The sequence below is a fragment of the Belonocnema kinseyi genome, chromosome 9, assembly GCF_010883055.1.
Source record: "Belonocnema kinseyi isolate 2016_QV_RU_SX_M_011 chromosome 9, B_treatae_v1, whole genome shotgun sequence".
Classification (NCBI taxonomy): Eukaryota; Metazoa; Arthropoda; class Insecta; order Hymenoptera; family Cynipidae; genus Belonocnema; species Belonocnema kinseyi.
In genome coordinates, this window is record NC_046665.1 from 124,209,387 (window position 1) to 124,230,790 (window position 21,404).

General features: G+C 20.6%; 1 protein-coding gene across 4 annotated transcripts in view; it reads left to right on the forward strand.

Annotated features, from left to right (window-relative positions):
- The first annotated feature begins 692 nt into the window (after nucleotides 1-692).
- The window catches only part of LOC117179870 (dyslexia-associated protein KIAA0319-like protein), an 81,268-nt gene continuing 60,556 nt past the window's right edge, over nucleotides 693-21,404 (forward strand). For 3 of the 4 annotated variants that reach the window (XM_033372040.1, XM_033372038.1, XM_033372041.1), the window contains exons 1-3: nucleotides 693-832; nucleotides 8,144-8,557; nucleotides 14,371-14,531. In XM_033372040.1, the coding sequence (XP_033227931.1) occupies nucleotides 8,148-8,557; nucleotides 14,371-14,531 (571 nt within the window). In that variant the 5' untranslated portion in view covers nucleotides 693-832; nucleotides 8,144-8,147. Of the gene's footprint in view, nucleotides 833-999; nucleotides 1,164-8,143; nucleotides 8,558-14,370; nucleotides 14,532-21,404 lie in introns of those variants that run through there. The other variant, XM_033372039.1, reaches the window with a different exon arrangement.

Sequence of the window (21,404 nt, forward strand, 5' to 3'; positions counted from 1 at the left end):
TTTTATTATAAAAAATTCATCTTCCTGGTTAGAAATTTATCATATTGGATGAAAATTTATTAATTTGGCTCAAATTTTAACTATTTTGTTGCAAATTTTGTTTTAATCGATAATTAAATTTTTCAGCTGGAAATTTAACTATTTGATTTATTTTAAGTTTATCTTTTTTGTTGAAAGTTCGACTTTTTTCCGTAGATAATTCGTTTTTTTTTTGGTAGAAAATGTAACCTTTAGTTACAAAATTAATTTCTTTAGTTAAATGTTTAAAAATATTTTGTTGAAAAGTCATGTATTTAGTTATGACAATTTATCTTGTTGATAGAAGATTAATCTCCTTGGTTAAATATATTTCTTTATAGAAAATTCATTTCTTTAGTTCAATATTCTTTTCTTAACGAAAATTAATTTTTCTCAACTCAAAATTTAACTATTCAATTTTTTGTTTAAAATTTAACTGTTGAACAATTTTAATTTGTTTAAACATTTGATAGCATTCATAAAAAACAAAGTAGTACATAAAAATATTTAAATCTTTTGTAAAATAGCAAAAATGAAAAATTAAAAAAAAAATTGTTGAAACAGTTTAAATTTGCTTAAACATTTACGAGTATTTTTAGAAATAATAATAAGAACCGCTCTAGTGTCGCCCCCTAGACTATTGCAAACCCCCTAGCAGACAGAATCGTAGCAGAAAGCGTGTCTCAAGACGTGTCTCGACCTGTCAAAACTGTCAAAATAAAGGAGATGCCTTTCCATTTTACAACGAAATAAACCCGAAATTTTCCATTTAAACCACAGAGGTCTATTTGAAATCTCCAAAGGCGAATGTTGGGTAAGTGTTGTCCACAATCAAATAAAAATGACGATCACAAATCGCGGAATTCCGGTGTGACGGCCAACGGGAAGTATAATTAGATAAGAGCCCCTATGTTTGATTAGCTTCTGTTGTTGATAAAGTACCACTAATATATGTTAAGTCGAAAATAAGCGAGTCTGTAAAGCACACGTCTGTTATGCTAATTTTTAAGTCTCTGAGTTCGATCGTTTTCTAGTAATCTGTCAGTCTCCGCACGTATTACTTAACCTCACTTTTGCCGACGAAACGCTTTTTTTTGCGAAAACGCAATTTGTTTATTCGGTTTATTCTGCTCAATAATCACAAGGTATGGTAAAAAATTTAGTAGCTTAGGCAGAACACTTATCTAGTGCTTGGATTTAAAATAAAAATTTTGTTTTAGAATGGAATTTTTTTCTTCGCTAAGCTTAAAACGATTCACTTAATTATTCGCGATTTTATTTTATCGTGTTAAGGATTATAGAAATGAGCTCAAATCTTTCCAATAATCTTTTCATCCAAAATTTAGTGAAATTTTATTTATCCATTTTTTCAGAAATAAGAATCGTTTTGAAACGATTTTCGAGCAGAAAATTAGTTTTTTGTTGCGTTTAAAATTTGATAATTTTATGCGAATTAACTCTTTTTTTTTTTAATTCATATTTTCGAGTTGGAATCTCAACTTTTTTGCTAGAAAACGCAACATTTTAGATGAAATTTTGTTCTTTATTGATTAAAAATTGTTTGCTGAAAATTCAATCTTTTGTTTAAAAATCAGTATTTTTTGTTGAAAATTCAACTATTTAAATAAAAATTCATGTAGTTTAGTAAAAATTGATCTTTTTCGTAGAAAATTCATTTTCTTCGTTAAAAATTTATTTTTTTAGTTGAATATCAACATTTTATTAATACATTTTTTCACAAATAAGTTTCCTTTTGAAAAAAATCTTCGAGTAGAAAATTCGTTTTCTTTAAATTTCGAGATTTTTGTTGGAAATTAGCTTTATTGTTAAAAATTCATATTTAATAATGAATTTATTAATTTAATTTTAATTAAAATTTTTATTTAATTTAAATTTAAATTTTTATTTAATTTTAATTTAATTTAATAATAGTTTCTTGTCTAAAATCTTTTAAGTAATTTTTTATAATCAAAATTTAGTGAAATTTTGGTAATAAATTTTTTCAGAAATAAGATTCCTTTGAAAAAAATCCTTACGTTGAAAATTAGTTTTTTGTTTTTTTTTTTTTAAATTCGAAAATTCTATCGGAAATTAACTTTTTTGTTAAAAATTAATATTTTTGAGTTGAAAACAAAACTTTCTTGTCAGAAAATTTTAAACTTTATTTGCAATTTTTTTTTAATATTGATTAAAAATAGGTTGAAAATTTCACCTTTTTGATGAAAATCAATATTTTTTCGTTAAAATTGAACTATTTCAATGAAAATGGGTGTATTTTAGTAAAAAAAATTATTATTTTTAGTAGAAAATTAATCTTCTTGATTACAAATTTATCTTTTTTGTTGAATATTCATTTCCTTGATAACCACAAATTTAATAATAGTTTCTTGCCTAAAATCTTTTCACTAATATTTTTCCAATTAAAATTTAGTTACATTTTTTTCAGAAATAAGGTTTCTTTTGAAAAAAACTTCGAGTAGAAAATTCGTTTTCTTTAAAATTCGAAATTTTTGTTGGAAATTAACTTTGTTGTTAAAAATTCATAATTAATCATGAATTTATTATTTTAATTTTAATTTAATTTTGATTTAATTTTAATATAATTTTAATTTAATTTAATAATAATTCCTCGTGTAAAATCTTTTAAGCAATATTTTCTAAAAAAAATTTATTAAAATTTTTTAAATACATTTATTCAGAAATAAGATTCCTTTTGAAAAAATCCTCAATTAGAAAATTTGTTTTCTTTAAATTCGAAAATTTTATTGGAAATTAACTTTTTTGTTAAAAATTCATATTTTTTAGTTGAAAACTAAACTGTGTGTCAGAAAATTCAAAACTTTATTCAAAATTTTTTTCTTTATTGATTAAAAATTTATTGAGGAAAATTCAATCTTCTGGTAGAAAATCAATCTTTTTGGTTGTCAAAATTCAACTATTTAAATGAAAATTGTTGAATTTTAGTAAAAAGTTATCTTTTTTAGTAGACAATTAATCTTCTTTGTTACAAATTTATCTTTTTTGTTAAATATTTATTTCTTTGATAACCACGATTTTAACCGTAGTTCCTCGCCCAAAATCTTTTATTTTATTTAAATTTTCTTCAAGTTTTCTTTAAAATTCGTAATTTTTGTTGGAAATTAACTTTTTTTTTTAATTCGTATTTAATCATGAATTTAATATTTTAATTTAATTTAATAATAGTTCCTCGTTTAAAATATTGTAAGTAATATTTTCTAAAAAAAATTTAATAAAATTTTATTAATACATTTTTTCGGAAATAAGATTCCTTTTGAAAAAATCTTCGAGTAGAAAATTCGTTTTCTTTAAAATTCGAAATTTTTGTTAGAAATTAACTTTATTGTTAAAAATTCATATTTAATCATGAATTTATTAATTTCATTTTAATTTAATTTTAAATTAATTTTAATTTTAATTTAATTTTTATTTTTATTTAATTTTAATTTAATTTTATAATTTAATTCAATAATAGTTCCTCGTTTAAAATCTTTTAAGTAATCTTTCCTAAAAAAAAAATTAATAAAATTTTGTTAATACATTTTTTTCAGAAATAAGATTCCTTTTGAAAATATCCTCAAGTAGAAAATTTGTTTTTTGTTTTCTTTAAATTAGAAAATTTTATTGGAAATTAACTTTTTTGTTAAAAATTCATATTGTTGAGTTGAAAAGTAAACTGTGTGTCAGAAAATTCAAAACTTTATTCGAAATTTTTTTCTTTATTGATTAAAAATTTTTTGAGGAAAATTCAATCTTTTGGTAGAATATCTATCTTTTTTTGGTCAAAATTCAACTATTTAAATGAAAATTGGTGAATTTGAGTAAAAGTTTTTTTTTTGTTTTGTAGAAAATTAATTTTCTTGGTTAAAAATCTATCCTTTTTGTTAAATATTTATTTCTATGGTGACCACGAATTTAACAACAATTCCTTGTGTAAAATGTTTGAAGTAATCTTTTCTAAAAAAAAATGTAGTAAAAGTTTGTTAATACATTTTTTCAGAAATAAGATTCCTTTTGAAAAAATCCTCAATTAGAAAATTTGTTTTTTGTTTTCTTTAAATTCGAAAATTTTATTGGAAATTAACTTTTTTGTTAAAAATTCATATTTTTTAGTTGAAAAATAACTGTGTCTAAAAAAATTCAAAACTTTATTCGAAATTTTTTTCTTTATTGATTAAAATTTTTTTGTTGAAAATTCAATCTTTTGGTTAAAAATCAATCTTTTTTGTTAAAAATTCAACTATTTAAATGAAAATTTGTGTATTTTAGTAAAAATGTATATTTTTCTTAGAAAATTAATTTTCTTGATTAAAAATTTATCTTTTTTGTTGAATATTCATTTCTTTGATAACCACGAATTTAACAATAGTTATCAAAATTATCAAAATTTAGTCAAATTTTTTCAGAAATAAGATTCCTTTTTGAAAAAATCTTCAAGTAGACAATTTTTTTTTGGTTTTCTTAAAATTCAAAAATTTTATTGGAAATTAACTTTTTTGTGAAAAATTAATGTTTTCGAGATGAAAACTAAACCCTCTTGTCAGAAAATTAAAATCTTTATTCTCAATTTTTTTCTTTATTGATTAAAAATTTGTTGCTGAAAATTCAATTTTTTAGTCAAAAATCAACCTTTTTTTTTTGTTGAAAATTCGTGTATTTTAGTACAAATTCATCTTTTTCGTAGAAAATTAATTTTCTTGTTTAAAATTTTATCTTTTTTTGTGAATATTTGATAACCAAAATTTAGTAAAATTTTGGTAATACATTCTTTCAGAAATAAGATTCCATTTGAAAAAATCTTCAAGTAGAAATTTTTTTTTGGTTTTCTTAAAATTCGAACATTTTATTGGAAATTAACTTTTTTTTAAAATTCATATATTTGAGTTGAAAACTAAACTGTGTGTCAGAAAATTCAAAACTTTAATCGAAATTTTTTAAAATATTGAATAAAAATTTGTTGAAAATTAATATTTTTTGTCAAAGTTCAACTGTATCAATTAAAATTCATATATTTGAGTAAAAATTGATCTTTTTTAGTAGAAAATTAATCTTCTTGATTCAACAAAATTTTATTAATAAATTTTTTCAGAAATAAGGTTCCTTTTGAAAAAATCCTCGAGTAGAAAATTAGTTTTTTGTTGGTTTTAAAATTCCAAAATTTTGTTGGAAATTAATATTTTTGTTCAAAATTCATATTTTTGGGTTGAGAAATCCACTGCATTATAGAAAATTTGTCTTTTTGGCCAGATAATTTAACATTCTGATCAGAAAATTCAACATTTTGGATCACATTTTCATTGTCTCTTTCATGGTTGAAAATTCAACTATTTTATTCAAATTTTTATTTTTGACTGAAAATTAATTTTTTTTAACAACAAATTAATTTTTTTAGTTGCAAATTCATTACTTTAATCGAAAGTTAATTTTTTAACTGAAAATTTAACCGTTCCATTTTTGGTAAAAAATTGACCTTTTCGAGTTCAAAATTTAAAAATTTGGATATAAAATTGTCTTTTAAAATTGAAAATTCATTTATTTCACTAAAAATTCACGTATTCTGTTAAAAAATTCATTTTTTTGGTAGAAAATTATTTTTTTCTTTGAAATTTAATCTCCTTCTTTAAAAATTCTTTTTTTTCGGTTTAAAATACAAAAGTTCCAGTTAAAATATTTATCATTTTAGTTGAAAATTAATTTCTTTGGTTGAAAAATTTGTTTCTTTTTTGGCTGAACTTTGATTTTCTTAACTTAGAACTTAATTATTTCATTTTTGTTTGACAATTTGTGTTTTTTAGTAAAAATTATTATTTTTTGGGTTAAAATTTCAGCTTATTCAGTTAAAGATTCTTCATTTTAATTGAAAATTCATCAGTTAAGATGGAAATTACATTTTTTACAAGATATGTAACTATTACATGGTCTGTTGAATATCGATTTTTTCTTAGTTCAAAATTCAACTATTTGGTTGACGATTTGTCTCCTTAGATTGAAAATTAATCTATTTCGTTAAAATTCATGTATTTTCTTGAAAAAATCAATTTTCTTTTTTGGAAAATTAATGTTTTTTTTTTTGAAAATTAATCTTATTGTTTAAAAATTCATATAGTATATTGAAAAATTGTATTTTTTTGATTGAAGAGTCGTCTCTTTGGTAAAAAATTTAACTGTTTTATTACAAATGAACTTTTTTGTTGAAAATTCATATTTTCCGGTTTAAAATTCAACTGTTTTCCAAAAAATATGCATTTTTTGATCAAATTGTCACAATTTTGGTTTAAACTTTTATTTTTCTTGACTGAAAAATCTTTCTTAGTTTGCAAATTTATATTTTTGGTTTGAAATCAAAGATTTTTTATTTAACATTAAAATCTTTTTCGGTTGACGTATCAGCGGTTACATTTTATGTTTAGAATTTAGCATTATTAGTCGAAAATTGAAAAACTTGACCGGGAATTTTTCCAAATTTTCAGAAGAAAAATCTGTCCAAGTTCGATTTTAACAGTTTAAAAAATAATTAGTTGAATTCAAACCTTTTTAAATTTGAATATCATTCAGTTTATAATGCGTTATTTAAAAATCTTTTAGGTACTTCAAAAATTCATTTTCGATTTTTATTTTTAGGCGTATATTTTTTATTTAAAAAAATTTAATTGCAGTCTTGAAGACTTACACAGTTAAAAATTAAAAGTGTTTGTAGGTGAAATTTTTTTTTATAAAAAAACAGTATTATTTTATAAACTGTAAATATAAACAAATGAATAAATAATTTTTAAAATGGATCTGTACTTTAAGTATTAAAAACTGAACAATAATTTATTTGATAAAACGTTTAAAAATGAAGCGTTATACACTATTTTCAAATTGAAAATAAATTTATAATAATATATTCGTAATTAATGGCTTTTATTGAATTAAAAATAATTATTTAATATTTAGCCATTTTTTACTGTTAATTTGATATGTTTTTTTGCATTGTTTCGTTTTTAACCGAAATTTTTGAATTTTTTTCAGAATTTCTAAACATATTTTTAAATAAATTAAAATCTTTTCTACAATTTTTAGAGAATCCTGCAAATTTGTTAAAAAAGTCTTTAAAATTTTTCAGGTTCTCTTTTGATAATTTCGGAAATCTCTTAAAATCTTTTTAAATATTCTGTTAAAATAATGTTTCAAAATGAAAAATCGTTTTCAATTTTCTTAGGGATATTAAGAAAATGTGTTTATTCTTTTGGAATCTTTCACAATTCTTCAAAAGCCTATAAATTTTTTGTTTGAAATCTGAAAAATGTACATTTTTTGCACACACTTCATTTAAATTATATGATATAATTTCAAGGTCTAAATTAATTTTGAATCTTTTTAAATCTTCTAAATATGTCTTTAAATTACTCAAATTTTTTCTACAAATAATAAGTGTTCAATTGTATTTATAAATCCAAATTTGAAAGAAATTTTTGTAAGTTTGCAGGATTTTCTAGAAGTTGTAGGAAAAATTCAATTCATTTTAAAAGTTATGTAGAAGTTCTGAAAAAATTTCAAAAATCCTTGAACTATTTAATTTAATTTTTTTATGTTTCTAGCCTAAAAAAAATTAATAATATAATTTTGAAATTTTTTAAAGTTTATTGGTTGATTCTTTAATTTAGAGTATTGAAAATCTTAACGTGGATCTATATTTTTGGAACTTAGTCTAATTTTTTGAACTCTAATTTTCTGAATTTTCTAAGTTCTGAATTTTGCAGTTTATCTGCATTTTATGTAAATCTGTTCAAATGAAAAGTGTAAGTACCTTCCTGTTTATACGCAAAAGTTATTGAGCATTTAAATACAAAATTTTTGAATTGAAAAACTTTTAAACTTCAATTTTAAAAGTTTAAAATTCAAGTGTTTCATTTTGAATGCTTTAATTTGTAGTTTATTTTTTATTATTATTTCGATTTTTAAAATTGTATTGACCGGGAAATGACCGGGAATTTTTTTCTTTGATTAAAACGGTCACCCCGTATTTTTGATTTATTAAATTTAAATTATCGCAGACTATTCCGGAAATAAAAAAATAAAAATATATTCGAAGTGCTCGAATTGAAAGAAATTTAAATGATTGCAGCGCGATGACCTATGTGAACTATGTGGGCCTCTGCCTGTTATTCCTGGAAATCTGTGTCGGCCAGTATTCGGATTTGGACACAAAAAGTCAAAGTCAAATGTGTCCCGGACTTTATCCAAAAATTTTTGACGATCATGCCCCCTTAGGGAACAAAACTCAAGCCGTTTACACCGAGAAATTGGGTGTAAATAATATCAAGGATTGCGTTGCTAATTGTTGCAATGAACCTCTATGCAATGTGGCTATGATGTTTAATAACACCTGTTATAGCGTACAATGTATGACTTCAAAAATGTGTACACCATTGGAACGACCCGAGTTTAAAAACGATAATCCGCCGGTTATGGTTCTCGTTAAGCCGGTCGAAGAAGATGAAGAGTGGGCTGATATTTTGCATCAAGTCGAGGATGTCGGGTGAGTAATGACTAAAGAGATTATTCCAGTCCGCTTATTTGCGGGCATACTGGGTGTAAAACACCCAGAGACTTATTTGCGCTTTAACAAAACGTACCAAATTCTAGAAAATGGAACTTAAACATCGATTTTCAACCAAAAGTTGAATGGTTGAGTTTTCAGTTAAAAAGATTAATTTTAGAAAATAATAATATCATCAAAACAGTTCACTTTTCCACAAAACAGATGAATTTTTAATTAAGAGAATGGAGCATCATTTAAAAAAAATGAATTTTTTAATAAAGTGGATCAACTTTAACCCTTAAAGTGCATTATGGGTAACTGATACCCCAAGCAATTTTCAAACTCTTATAAACCATACTTAATTCGAAAAATTTGAATAAGTTTCGCCATCTAGCTTTAGTTGGAGGCACTAACTGTAAGTAAAGTCGTTTAAGCAGCAGCTACTGCAAGTAAAGGTTAAAAAAATCGTGGGGTATCTAACACCCAGTGTGCACTTAGTGAGTGAAAAAGTAATTTTTGAACAAAATTTTTTTTTGAAATTTGATTGATTTTTGTTTACTTTCTAACGTAAGCATATCATATGGAGTGAAATAATTATTTTTTTCGATTATTTCATACTTTTTTCTTAGTAGATGGTTTATAATTTACGACAGCGCGACATGCGAGAGCAGACTGTATTTTCATAGTATTATATGTAAAAGTTTCTCAATTTTTATAATAATAAATCGATTTAAAAGCAAAAAATATGATTTAAAAAAAAAATTGAATTTTTAATCCAAAAAGGCGAATTTTTTTAAACAAAAAGGATGAATTTTTAATAAATAAATTGAATACTAAAGCAACGCAGAAGAATTTCAAAATAAAAGTTGCATTTTTTTTAAATTAAATTTTTACTCAAGCAGATGAATTTTTTTAATCAAAAAGATAGATTTTCAAAAAAGTATTGGAATTTTCTGTTAAAATATATTTAAGTTTTCAACCAAAAACATGAATTAAAAAAATATATATTTTAGATACAAATTTAAAATCTATTAATTTATTTTAAACAAAAAATGTCTTCTACTATAAAATATGGCTTTTTAATAAAATATTTCAATTTTCAAGAAAATAATTCAATTTTTAACATAATAGTTAAATTTTTAATCTAAAAAAAAAATCCCAAGAAAAAAGTTTTATATTTTATAATTCAATAAAAGAAGATGAAATTTATAGAGAAAAAAAATAATTTGCGAACCAAAAAGACGGATTTTCAAAGGTCAATTAACAACTAATAAAGATTCTTCACTCAAGAAATAAATAAAATTTTAACTAAATTGTTGAATCTTCAAGTTAAAAGACGAAGTTTCTCAACAAAAATTGTATTTTAAAACAAAATATATTACTTTTCAGCAAAAGATTAATTTTTCACGAAATTTATGCTGACATCTTAAAATCAAATGTGATTTTTTTAACAAAAAATAAGTTGCTGCGAAAAAAAAATTGAATTTTTAATCCAAAAAGGCGAATTTTTTCAACCAAAAAGGATGAATTTTTAATAAATAAGTTAAAAACTAAAGCAAAGAAGAAGAATTTAAAAATAAAAGTTGCATTTTTATTTGAAAAAATGAAATTGTTACTAAAACAGATGAATTTCTAAAATCAAAAACATCGATTTTCAAACAAATATTTGAATTTTGTGTTAAAATAGATTGAAGTTGACTTTTCACGATCAAAATATAAATTTTTATCCAAAAAGAATAATTTTTTTACAAAATTGTTGAATTCTCTACCAAATAGTTGAGTTTTTAATTTGAAAAAATGAATTGTCCCTTTAAAAAAATGAATTTTTATTTTAAAAACAAAAAATTTGTATTCTGTATTTGGAAATTATGTTATTTGGTTAAAAATTTAATTATTTTAATGAAAATTCAACTATATAGCTGAAAATTGATATCTCCTTAATTTTGTAAAGAATTTTTTTGTTATAAAATCAACTTTTCTGGTTGAAAATTTAATTGTTTTTTTAAATATGTCTTTTTGTCATGAAAGTTCAACTATTTTTTATAATATTCCTTTTTCTTGTTTGACAATAACTTTTTTGATGAACATTCAACTTTTCTGATTGAAAATTTAACTGTATTCTAAAAAATTATTATTATTTTTGTCTTGAAAATTGATCTCTTTTGTGTGAAAAAGAACTTTTTTGTTAAAAATTCAAATTTTCCGGTAGAAAATTTGATTGTTTTCTAAACAAATCGCCTTTTTGTCATAAAAATTCAACTATTTGGTTTAAAAATAATTTTTCTTGTTTGAAAATGAACTTGTTTGTTGAAAATTAAACTTTTCTGGGTCTACAAATTTAAGTGCATAAAATTAGTATGGTATAAAAATGAGAAAAACTAATTATTTTGTAAAAAAATCATTTCTTTTCGGTGAAAATTAATTTTTTTACTGATAATTCAACTATTTGAATTGTATCAAATTTGTATTTTTTTCATGATTTTTACTTTCTGGATTTAAAATAAAAATCTTTTTTAGTTGAAGAATAAACTATTATATTTTTAGATGGGAATTTATCTTGTTTGATTAAAGAATAAACTGCATTGTTGAAAATTAAAGTACTTTCTAAAAAATGTATTCTTTTTTTGAAGATTCATTATTTTGGTTGAAAATTTATCTTTCGGGTGAAAAATTCTACTATTTGGTTTTTGAAAATTAACTTTTTGTTTGAATATTCTTATTTTATGGTTTAAACTTAAATTTTTTTGTAGAAAATTCGCCTTTTTGAGTTGAAAATTCAACAATTTGGTGAAAATTTTTTTCTTTTCCGATTATAAAATCTTTCTTAGTTAAAAATTCAATTCTTTTTCTGAAAATTCGTCGTTCTAGTTTGAAACTTTATATTTTTTGGTTAAAAATCAAATTACTTGCTTGAATTCTTTTTTTTTTTTTGAAAATGTATATTTCCAGGTATAAATTTCACCATTTGTTGTAAAAAATGCAGCAGTTTTATTAAAAATTAATCATTTGGTTAAAAAATCGTTTTCCTTATTTGAAGATGAACTTTTTTGTTAAAATTTCAACTTTTCTAGTATAAAATTTAATTGTATTCGATAGTAAAAGTTTTTTAGTAAAAAAAAAAGGAATCTTCAACCAAATAAATTCATTTTCTACCACGAAATATTACTTTTGTGCCAAAGTCATAGATTTTCAATCGAAAATGACAAATTTTCTATCCAGAAAATACTTAATATTCAACAAAATAATATAATTTTGAAAAAAATAGTTGAATTTTTATCCAAAAAAGATTTCAGTTGACTTTTCAAGAACAAAATATGAATTTTTTAACAAAAAAATAAGTTTCTACGAAAAAAATTAAATTTTGAATTTAAAAAGGGGAATTTTTAAGAAAATATTTTAGAAACCTGTATTTCGCATACAAATTTAAAAGCTATTAATTTATTTTAAACAAAAAATAATAATTTTAGAACCAAAAAGACAGATTTTTAACTAATAAAGATTTTTCACTTAAGAAAGAAATGCCAATTTTTCTAAATTGTTGAACCTGCAATCCAAAAGACGAAGTTTCTCAACAAAAAATGATTTTTTTTTTACCAAAAAAGGAGAATTTTAGACTAGAAAAGATAAATCTGTAAAAAAAAGGAAAAATTACATTTTCAATTTAAAAATTAATTTTAAACCAAAGAAAAAGGTTTTTCCCAAGTAGTTGAAATTGAAATAAGAAAAATTTAATTTTTTAACAAAATTCAGATGAATTTTTAAATTAAAAATATAAATTTTCAAAAAAAATAATTAATTTTTTGGTTAAAAAAGATTTCAGTTGACTTTTCAAGATCAATATGAATTTTTAAACAAAACACATTTTTTCTGCAAAAAAAATTGAATTCTCAAACAAAAAAGACGAATTTTTCATCAAAAGGAATTACTTTTTAACAAGATTGTTGAATCCTCAACCAAATAATTGAATTTTTATCCAAAACAGAGAAAATTTCTCTTTAAATAAATGAATTTTTATTTAAAAAACAAAAAATTCGTATTTTTTGCTTGAAAATTCAACTCTTTTGTTAAAGTTTATTTTTTCTTGTTTGGGAATTCGATTATTTGGTTGAAAATTTAATTATTTAAATGAAAATTTAACTATTTGGTTGATAATTGATCTCTTTTGTGTGAGGAAGAACTTTTTTGTTGAAAATTCAATTGTTTTTTAAATAAGTCTTCTTTTTGTTATGAAAATTCAACTATTTTTTATAATATTCCTTTTTCTTGTCTGAAAAGCACTTTTTTGTTGAACATTCAACTTTTTTGGTTGAAAATTTAACTGTTTTCTAGAAAATTAGTTTTTTTTTTGCTTGAAAATTTATCTTTTGTGTGAAAAAGAACTTTTTTGTTGAAAACTTAATTTTTTTCTAAACAAATTGTCTTTTTGTCATAAAAATTCAACTGTTTGGTATAAAAATCATTTTTCTTGATTGAAAATGAAAATTCAAATTAGTCTTTTTGGTTTACGAAATTTTTTTTTTTAAATTCAACGTCCTAGTTAAAATTATTCATCTTGTTTGGTTGAAATTGAAACGAACTGTTGAAAGTTAAACTACTCTTTAAAAAAAGAATTATTTTTTATGATTTAATAATTTTAGTTGAAAATTTATCTCTTCTACTATTTGGTTTTTGAAAATTAACTTTTTGTTTGAAAAATCGTATTTTTGAGTTGAAAATTGAGCAATTTGGTGAAATTTTTTTTCTTTTCTGACTAAAAAATCTTTGTTCGTTAAAAATTCAATTGTTTTGTTGAAAATTTGTCGTTCTAGTTTGAAATTTGATCTTTTTTGGTAGAAATTTCATATTTTTTGGATAAAAATGCAACTACTTGGTTGAAAATTCGTTTTTTTTTTTTTTAAATTAAATCTCTCCAGGTAGAAATTCCACAATTTTTCGTTATAAATTCAGCTGTTTGGCTAAAAATTAATCTGTTTTTGTTCAGGATTCAACTATTTGTATAGAATTCATTTTTCTTGTTTGAAAATAACTTTTTTGTTGAAAATTTAATTGTATTCTAAAATATTATTTTTTTGGCTTGGAAATTTATCTTTTTTAGTTAAAAATTCAACTATTATAATTTTGGTTGGGAATTATTAATCTTGTTTTGTTAAAAATTAAAATGGATTGTTGAAAGTTAAACTACTCTTTAAAAAATGTATAATTTTTTTATAATTTAATTATTTTAGTTGAAATTTTATCTCTTTGGTGAGAAATTCTACTGTTTGATTTTTTTTAATTAACTTTTTGGTTGAGTATTCTTCTTTTATGATTTAAATTTAGTTTTTTTTGTAGAAAATTTGTTTCTTCTTCGTTCTTAGTTTAAATTTCAATTCTTTTTTTATTTTTTGAAAATATATCTATCCAGGTAGAAATTTTGGAATTTATTGTTAAAACTGCAGCTGTTTGACTAAAAATTAATCTTTTCTTGTTCAGGATTAAACTATTTTGTTGAATTTTATATTTTTCAGGTAGAAAATCAACTTTTCTAGTTGAAAATTTATCTGTCTTCTAGAAAGTTAGTTTTTTTTTTGCTTGAAAATTCAACTCTTTTATTGAAGTTTAATCTTTCTTGTTTGAAAATATTTTGTCGATTATTTTGTTATGCTGGAAAAATGAAAGGCTCAAGAAACCATTTGGCTAGTTTAATTAAGAATTGAAAATATGTAAAGCAATTTAGTTTTTTGTTCTTTTTTTTTTAACTTAAAGATTATGAGACTTAAAATGTATTCAAATTATTTTTCATAACATATATTCCTTTTTTAATTTTCTAGCTCTGATGCAGAAGATGGAAATTATCCCCTATTGAGATCGAGTGGTGGCAGATGTGTTGGACCAGTGGATTGTAGAGAAAATGAAATTTGTGTGAAAGAAAATCTTAAAGCAGATTTTGGATTGTGCCAATGCGACCAAGGTTCCAGAAAAAACATCGCTGGTAAATTTCAAACAATAATCAAAATAATAATTAAAATAATAATTTAAAAACTTACAAGATTAAAATTCTGATTTTAGAATATAAATTATGCGGAAAAAATAATAATTGGTCAGGGAAAAATAAGGAAATTTTGAAAATAAAAATTCGAGGCTGCCCTGATATAATATGTTTGTTAGAAATTTATTTGCTTTTTATTTATTTCTATTTTTTGTTTTTGCAGCAAATTAAATCTTTATTAGAAATTTATTTATTTTTTTTTTAAAGATTAATTTCTTTGTTTTAAAAATTGAACTATTTTGTTCACAATTTTTTAAACGGCAAATGTAACTTTTCAATTTTTGGTTAAAAGTTGATTTTTTTTTAGATAAAAATTCGTCCAATTGGTAATAAATTTATCTTTTTGTGCAGAAAATTTAAATATTTTTAAAAAATTTATCAATTGTGTTACAAATTTAATTATTTTGTTGAAAATTCACTTTTTTAATTAATCTTTTTCTTTGAAAATTGAACTGTTTTGTTGAATATTAATTTTTTCGAACAGAAAATTCATATTTTTGAAAATGCGTCTCTTTTGATTCAAGATTAACTTCTTTCTTAAAAATTCCTCTTTTTTAGGTTTCAAGATTCTTTAGCTTGAAAATTTGACTATTTGCTTGAAAATATAAAATTTTGATCAAAAATTAAACTGTTTTGATGAAATTTAATTATTATGTTGTAAATTTAACTATTTTGTTAAAAAGTTATCTTTTTTTTTATTAAAATTTTTTTATTTTATGTTGAAAATTAGAATTTTTGGATTGAAAATTCATCTTTTATGGTAGAAAAGTGACCTTTTTGGTTGAAATAAATAAATAAATTAGAAATTAGTATGTTTTTATTTGAAATTATATTTACAATTTAATTATATTTATTATTTCGTTGAAAATACAGCCGTTTTGTTTGAAAATTCGTATTTTTTTAATTGAAAATTCAACTATTTTTTGAAAATTATTATTTTATTGTTGAAAATTTGATTAATTTGGCCGAAAATGAAGTCTTTATTAAAAATTTATTTATTTTTTGGTTGACGATTAATTTCTTTGATTTAAAATATAAATATTTTGTTGATATTTTTTTTTTTAGATTAATATTTTTAAACTGAAAATGTCACTTTCATTTTTGGTTAAAAATTGATATTTTTAACTAAAAATTCGTCTTTTTTCTAAAACCTAAAGTTCTTGGTTTGAAATTTACTTTTTTTATTAAAAATGTAACTGCTTAATTTAAATTTAACATTTTCGTTGGAAATTCATATTTTCAGATCTCAAAGTAAACAGGTTTTATAAAAAATTTGATTTTTTAGCTTTAAAATTTAAAATTTCGTTACAAATTTAATTCTTTTGTTGAAAATTCACTTTTTTTTAAATTAATCTTTTTCTTTGAAAATTCAACTGTTTTAGTGATCATTAATCTATCTGAACAGAAAATTTATAGTTTTTTGTTGAAAACTTAATTATTATATTTTAAATTTAACTATTTTGTTAAAAATTCATCTATTTTATTGAAAATTCAACTGTTTTGTTAATATTGCGTCAATTTGGAATGGAAATTACACAATTTGGTTGAAAATTTTTTTCTTTCCTGATTAGAAAATCTTTTTTTATTCGAGATTCGTATCTTTGGTTAAATATAAGTCTTTTTTATTTGAAAATTCGTTGAAATCTTCCATCTTTTGGTCAAAAATTTATCTTTTTTAGCTTAGAATTAAACTATTTGATTGAAAATTAATTTTTTTTTCTTACAAAATTAATCATCTTTTTTGGCATTTCAAATTTTTTGGTTGAAATATCAATTATCACATTTTTTTCTAAATTTAACTTTGCAGGTCGAAAATTTAAATATTTGGTGGAGAATTTTTTTTTTAATTGAAAATTTAACTATTTCAATTGTTGAAAAATTATTTTTGTTGAAAATTAATCTTTTTAGTTGAAAATTAGTTGTTGTTTTTTTTAAGACATCTTTTTCGATGTAAATTTCAACTTTTTTGGTTGAAGTATCAAATATTACATTTTTTTTCTAATTAATATTTATAGGTCCAAAATTAAAATATTTGCTTAAAAATTCCACTATTTTGGTGTAAATTTAATGATTTTTAAAAAAATTCAAAAATTTTATTTGTAAAAATTAACTTTTTTTGTTGAAAATTCAACTTTTTGGCTGAAAACGCAACTTTTAATGGTTGAATTTAAATCTTTTTTTATTAAAAATTCGAGCATTTAGTTGAAAATTTAACAATTTGGTCAAAAATTAAACTATTTTGTTGAAATTTAATTATCATGTTGTAAATTTAAATTTTTGTTAAAAAGTCATCTTTCTTGGTTGAAAATCCAACTGTTTTGTTAAAAAACTGGTCCCTTTTGGATTGAAAATTCATCTTTTCTGGTAGAAAGTTGATATTTTTTGGTTGAAATGAATAAATAAATTTGACATTTTTATATCTTTATCTGAAATTGTTTTATTTCGTTTATAAAAGATTCTTTTGTCAAAATTTTGTTTGAGAATTGAACCTTTTGATTAGAAATTCATCTTTCTTGTTTGAAAATAACCTTTTTTTTCTTAAAAATTTAACCTTTCTAGTTAAAAATTTAACTATCTTTTAGAAAATTCGTCTTTTGTGATTAAAATTTTCAACTTTTGGCTTGAAAATTCTCTTTTTTGTTTGAAAATTCATATTTTCCAGTTTCAAAGTAAACGGTTTTCTAAAACATTTTAATTTTTAGCATAAAAATTAAATTATTTGGTTAAAAATGCAACTATTACTGGTGGAAGTTGAATTTTTTTAAATAAAAAATTCGACCATTTAGTTAAAAATTCAACAATTTGGTCAAAAATTAAACTATTTTGTTAGAAATTTAATTATTATGTTTTTTCGTTGAAAATTCATCTAAAACTTTGCCTTTTTTAGTTAAAAATGTAACTATTTGTTTAAAAATTCATTTTTTTCTAGAAAATTAATCTTCATGTTTTAAAATTGTTTTTTTTTTAAATTCATATCTTTTGGTATGCGTTTCAACTTTTTTGTTTAAAAAATCAACTATTAGTTTTTTTTTAATTTATCCTTGTAGGTCGAAAATTCAACTATTTGGTTAAAAATTCCACTATTCTATTGAAAATTTAATAATTATGTTGTAAATTGAATTGTTTTGCTAAAGAGTCATATGTTTTATCAAAAATTCAACTGTTTTGTTGAAAATTTATGTCCTTGGGTTGCAAATTTATATTTTATTGTAGAAAAATTATCGTTTTTTCTATTTATTTTTTTGTATTTATTCTTTAATTTTTGAAGTTTTTTGTTTAAAAATTCAGAATTTTGGTTAAAAAATAAACTATTCTGTTAAAAATTTAATAATTACGTTGTATACTGAACTTTTTTTTTGCACAAAAAGGCACCTTTTTTATCGAAAATCCAACTGTTTTGTTTAAAAAAATGTCATCTTGGGTTGTAAATTTATATTTTATGGTAGAAAAATTCTCTTTTTTCATTTTTATTTTTATTCATTTATTTTTTTGTTAAGCTTTTAGTTTGAAAATTCTACCGTTTAGTAGAAAATTCAAAATTTTGGTTAACAATGAAATTATTGTGTTGAAAATTTAATAATTATGTTACAAATTGAACTGTTTTGCTAAAAAGTCATTTTTTTTTATCGAAAATTCAACTGTTTTGTTGAAAATTTTTCGTTTTTCGTTGTAAATTTTTATTTTATGGGACACAAATTTTATTTGTTTATTTTCATTTTATTTTTTTTAAAGTTATTTGTTTGAAAATTCTACCGTTTGTTTGAAAATTGAAAAAGATTTTGGTTAAAAATTCGACTATTCTGTTGAAAATGTAATAATTATGTTGTAAATTAAACTGTTTTGCTAAAAAGTCATTTTTTTATCGAAAATTCAACTGTTTTGTTGAAAATTTGTCGTTTTTGGTTGTAAATTTTTATTTTATGGTACACAAATTTTATTCGTTTATTTTTATTTTATTTTTTTTAAGTTATTTGTTTGAAAATTCGACCGTTTAGTAGAAAAATCTAAATTTTGGTTAAAAATGAAATTATTATATTGAAAATTTATATTTTATGGCAGAAAAAAAATCTTTTTAATCTAAATTTATTTTTTTATTTTTTGAAGTTTTTTGTTTGAAATTTCAACTGTTTTGTTGAAAATTTTTCGTTTTTGGTTTTAAATTTTTACTTTATCGTACACAAATTTTATTTCTTTATTTTTATTTTATTTTTTTATTTATTTTTTAAAATGTTTTTTGTTTGAAAATTTTACCGATTTGTAGAAAATTCAAATTTTTGGTTAAAAATGATATTATTGTGTTGAAAATTTATATTTTATGGCAGAAAAAAAATCTTTTTAATCTAAATTTATTTTATTTTTTCATTTTTTGAAGTTTTTTGTTTGAAATTTCAACTGTTTTGTTGAAAATTTTTCGTTTTTGGTTGTAAATTTTTACTTTATGGTACACAAATTTTATTTCTGTATTTTTATTTTATTTTTTTATTTATTTTTTAAAATGTTTTTTGTTTGAAAATTTTACCGATTCGTAGAAAATTCAAATTTTTGGTTAAAAATGATATTATTGTGTTGAAAATTTATATTTTATGGTAGACATTTTTTTTAATTTTATTTTTTTGAAGTTTTTTGTTTGAAAATTCTACCGTTTGGTTGAAAATTCAAAATTTTTGTTAAAAATAAAAATATTGTGTTGAAAATTTAATAATTATGTTGTCAATTGAACTTTTTTGCTAAAAAGTCATCTTTTTTATTGAAAATTAAACTCTTTTGTTGAAAATTTGTCGTTTTTGGTTGTAATTTTTTTTTTTATACACAAATTTTATTGTCTTATTTTATTTATTTTTTTGTTTGATTGAAGTTTTTTGTTTGATAATTCTACCGTTATGTAGAAAATTTCAAATTTTTGTTAAAAATGATATTATTGTATTAAAAATTTATATTTCATGGTAGAAAAAAAACATTTTTTATAAATTTTATTTTTTTTAAATTTATTTTATTTTTTGAAGTTTTTTTGTTTGAAAATTCTACCGCTTGGCTGAAAATTTTGGTTAAAAGTGAAACTATTGCGTTAAAAATTTGATAATTATGTTGTAAATTAAACTGTTTTGCTAAAAAGTAATCTTTTTTATTGAAAATTTAATTACTTTGTTGAAAATTTATCTTTTTATTTTGTAAAATTTTATTTCTTTATTTTTAAATGTTTTTTGTTTGAAAATTTTACCGATTTGTAGAAAATTCAAATTTTTGGTTAAAAATGATATTATTTTGTTGAAAATTTATATTTTATGGTAGACATTTTTTTTAATTTTTTGAAATTCTTTGTTTGAAAATTCAAAATTTTGGTTAAAAATGAAAATATTGTGTTGAAAATTAAATAATTATGTTGCCAATTTAACTTTTTTGCTACAAAGTCATCTTTTTTATTGAAAATTTAATTGCTTTATTGAAAATTTATCTTTTTTTGTTTTAAATTTTTATTTTGTAAACATTTTATTTTCAATTATTTTCATAAATGTTTTTTGTTTGAAAATTTTACCGATTTGTAGAAAATTCAAGTTTTTGGTTAAAAATGATATTATTTTGTTGAAAATTTATATTTTATGGTAGACATTTTTTTTTATTTTTGAAATTCTTTCTCTGAAAATTCAAAATTTTTGTTAAAAATGAAAATATTGTGTTGAAAATTAATATAATTATGTTGTAAATTGAATTGTTTTGAAAAAAAGTCATCTTTTTTATCGAAAATTTGTCCTCTTAGGTTGTAAATTTATATTTTATGGTAGAAGAATTATCTTTTATTAATTTTAATTATTTTTTTCTTCTTGATTTTGAAGTTTTTTGTTTGAAAATTTTACCTTTTGTTTAAAAATTCAACTGTTGTGTTGAAAATTTTTCGTTTTTGGTTGTAAATTTTTACTTTATGGTACACAAATTTTATTTCTTTATTTTTATTTTATTATTTTTATTTTTTCTTTAATTTATTTGTTTGAAAATTCAACAGTTTTGTTTAAAATAAAAAATTTTGGTTAAAAATGATATTATTATATTGAAAATTTATATTTGATGGTAGAAAAATTTTTTTTTTCAATTTAAATTCATTTTATTTTTTGAAGTTTTTTGTTTGAAAATTAAATTGTTTTGTTGAAAATTTTTCGTTTTTGGCTGTAAATTTTTACTTTATGGTACACAAATTTTATTTCTTTATTTTTATTTCATTTTTATTATTTTTTAATTTTTTTTAAGTTATTTGTTTGAAAATTCTACCGTTTTGTAGAAAATTACAAATTTTGGTTGAAAATAATATTATTATATTGAAAATTTATATTTTATGGTAGAAAACAAAATCTTTTTAGATCTAAATTTATTTTTTGAAGTTTTTTGTTTGAAAATTCAACTGTTTTGTTTAAAATTTTTCATTGTAAATTTTTACTTTATGGTACACAAATTTTATTTCTTTATTTTTATTTTTTATTTGTTTTAAGTTATTTGTTTGAAAATTCTACCGTTTTGTAGAAAATTAAAAAATTTTGTTAAAAATGATATTATTATATTGAAAATTTATATTTTATGGTAGGAGACGAAATTTTTTTAAATCTAAATTTATTTTTTGAAGTTTTTTGTTTGAAAATTCAACTGTTTTTTTTTTAATTTTTCGTTGTAAATTTTTAATTTATGGTACGCAAATTTTATTTCTTTATTTTTATTTTATTTTTTTTATATTTTTTAAAGGTTATTTGTTTGAAAATTCTACCGTTTTGTAGATAAATAAAAATTTTGGTTAAAAATAATATTATTATATTGAAAATTTATATTTTATGG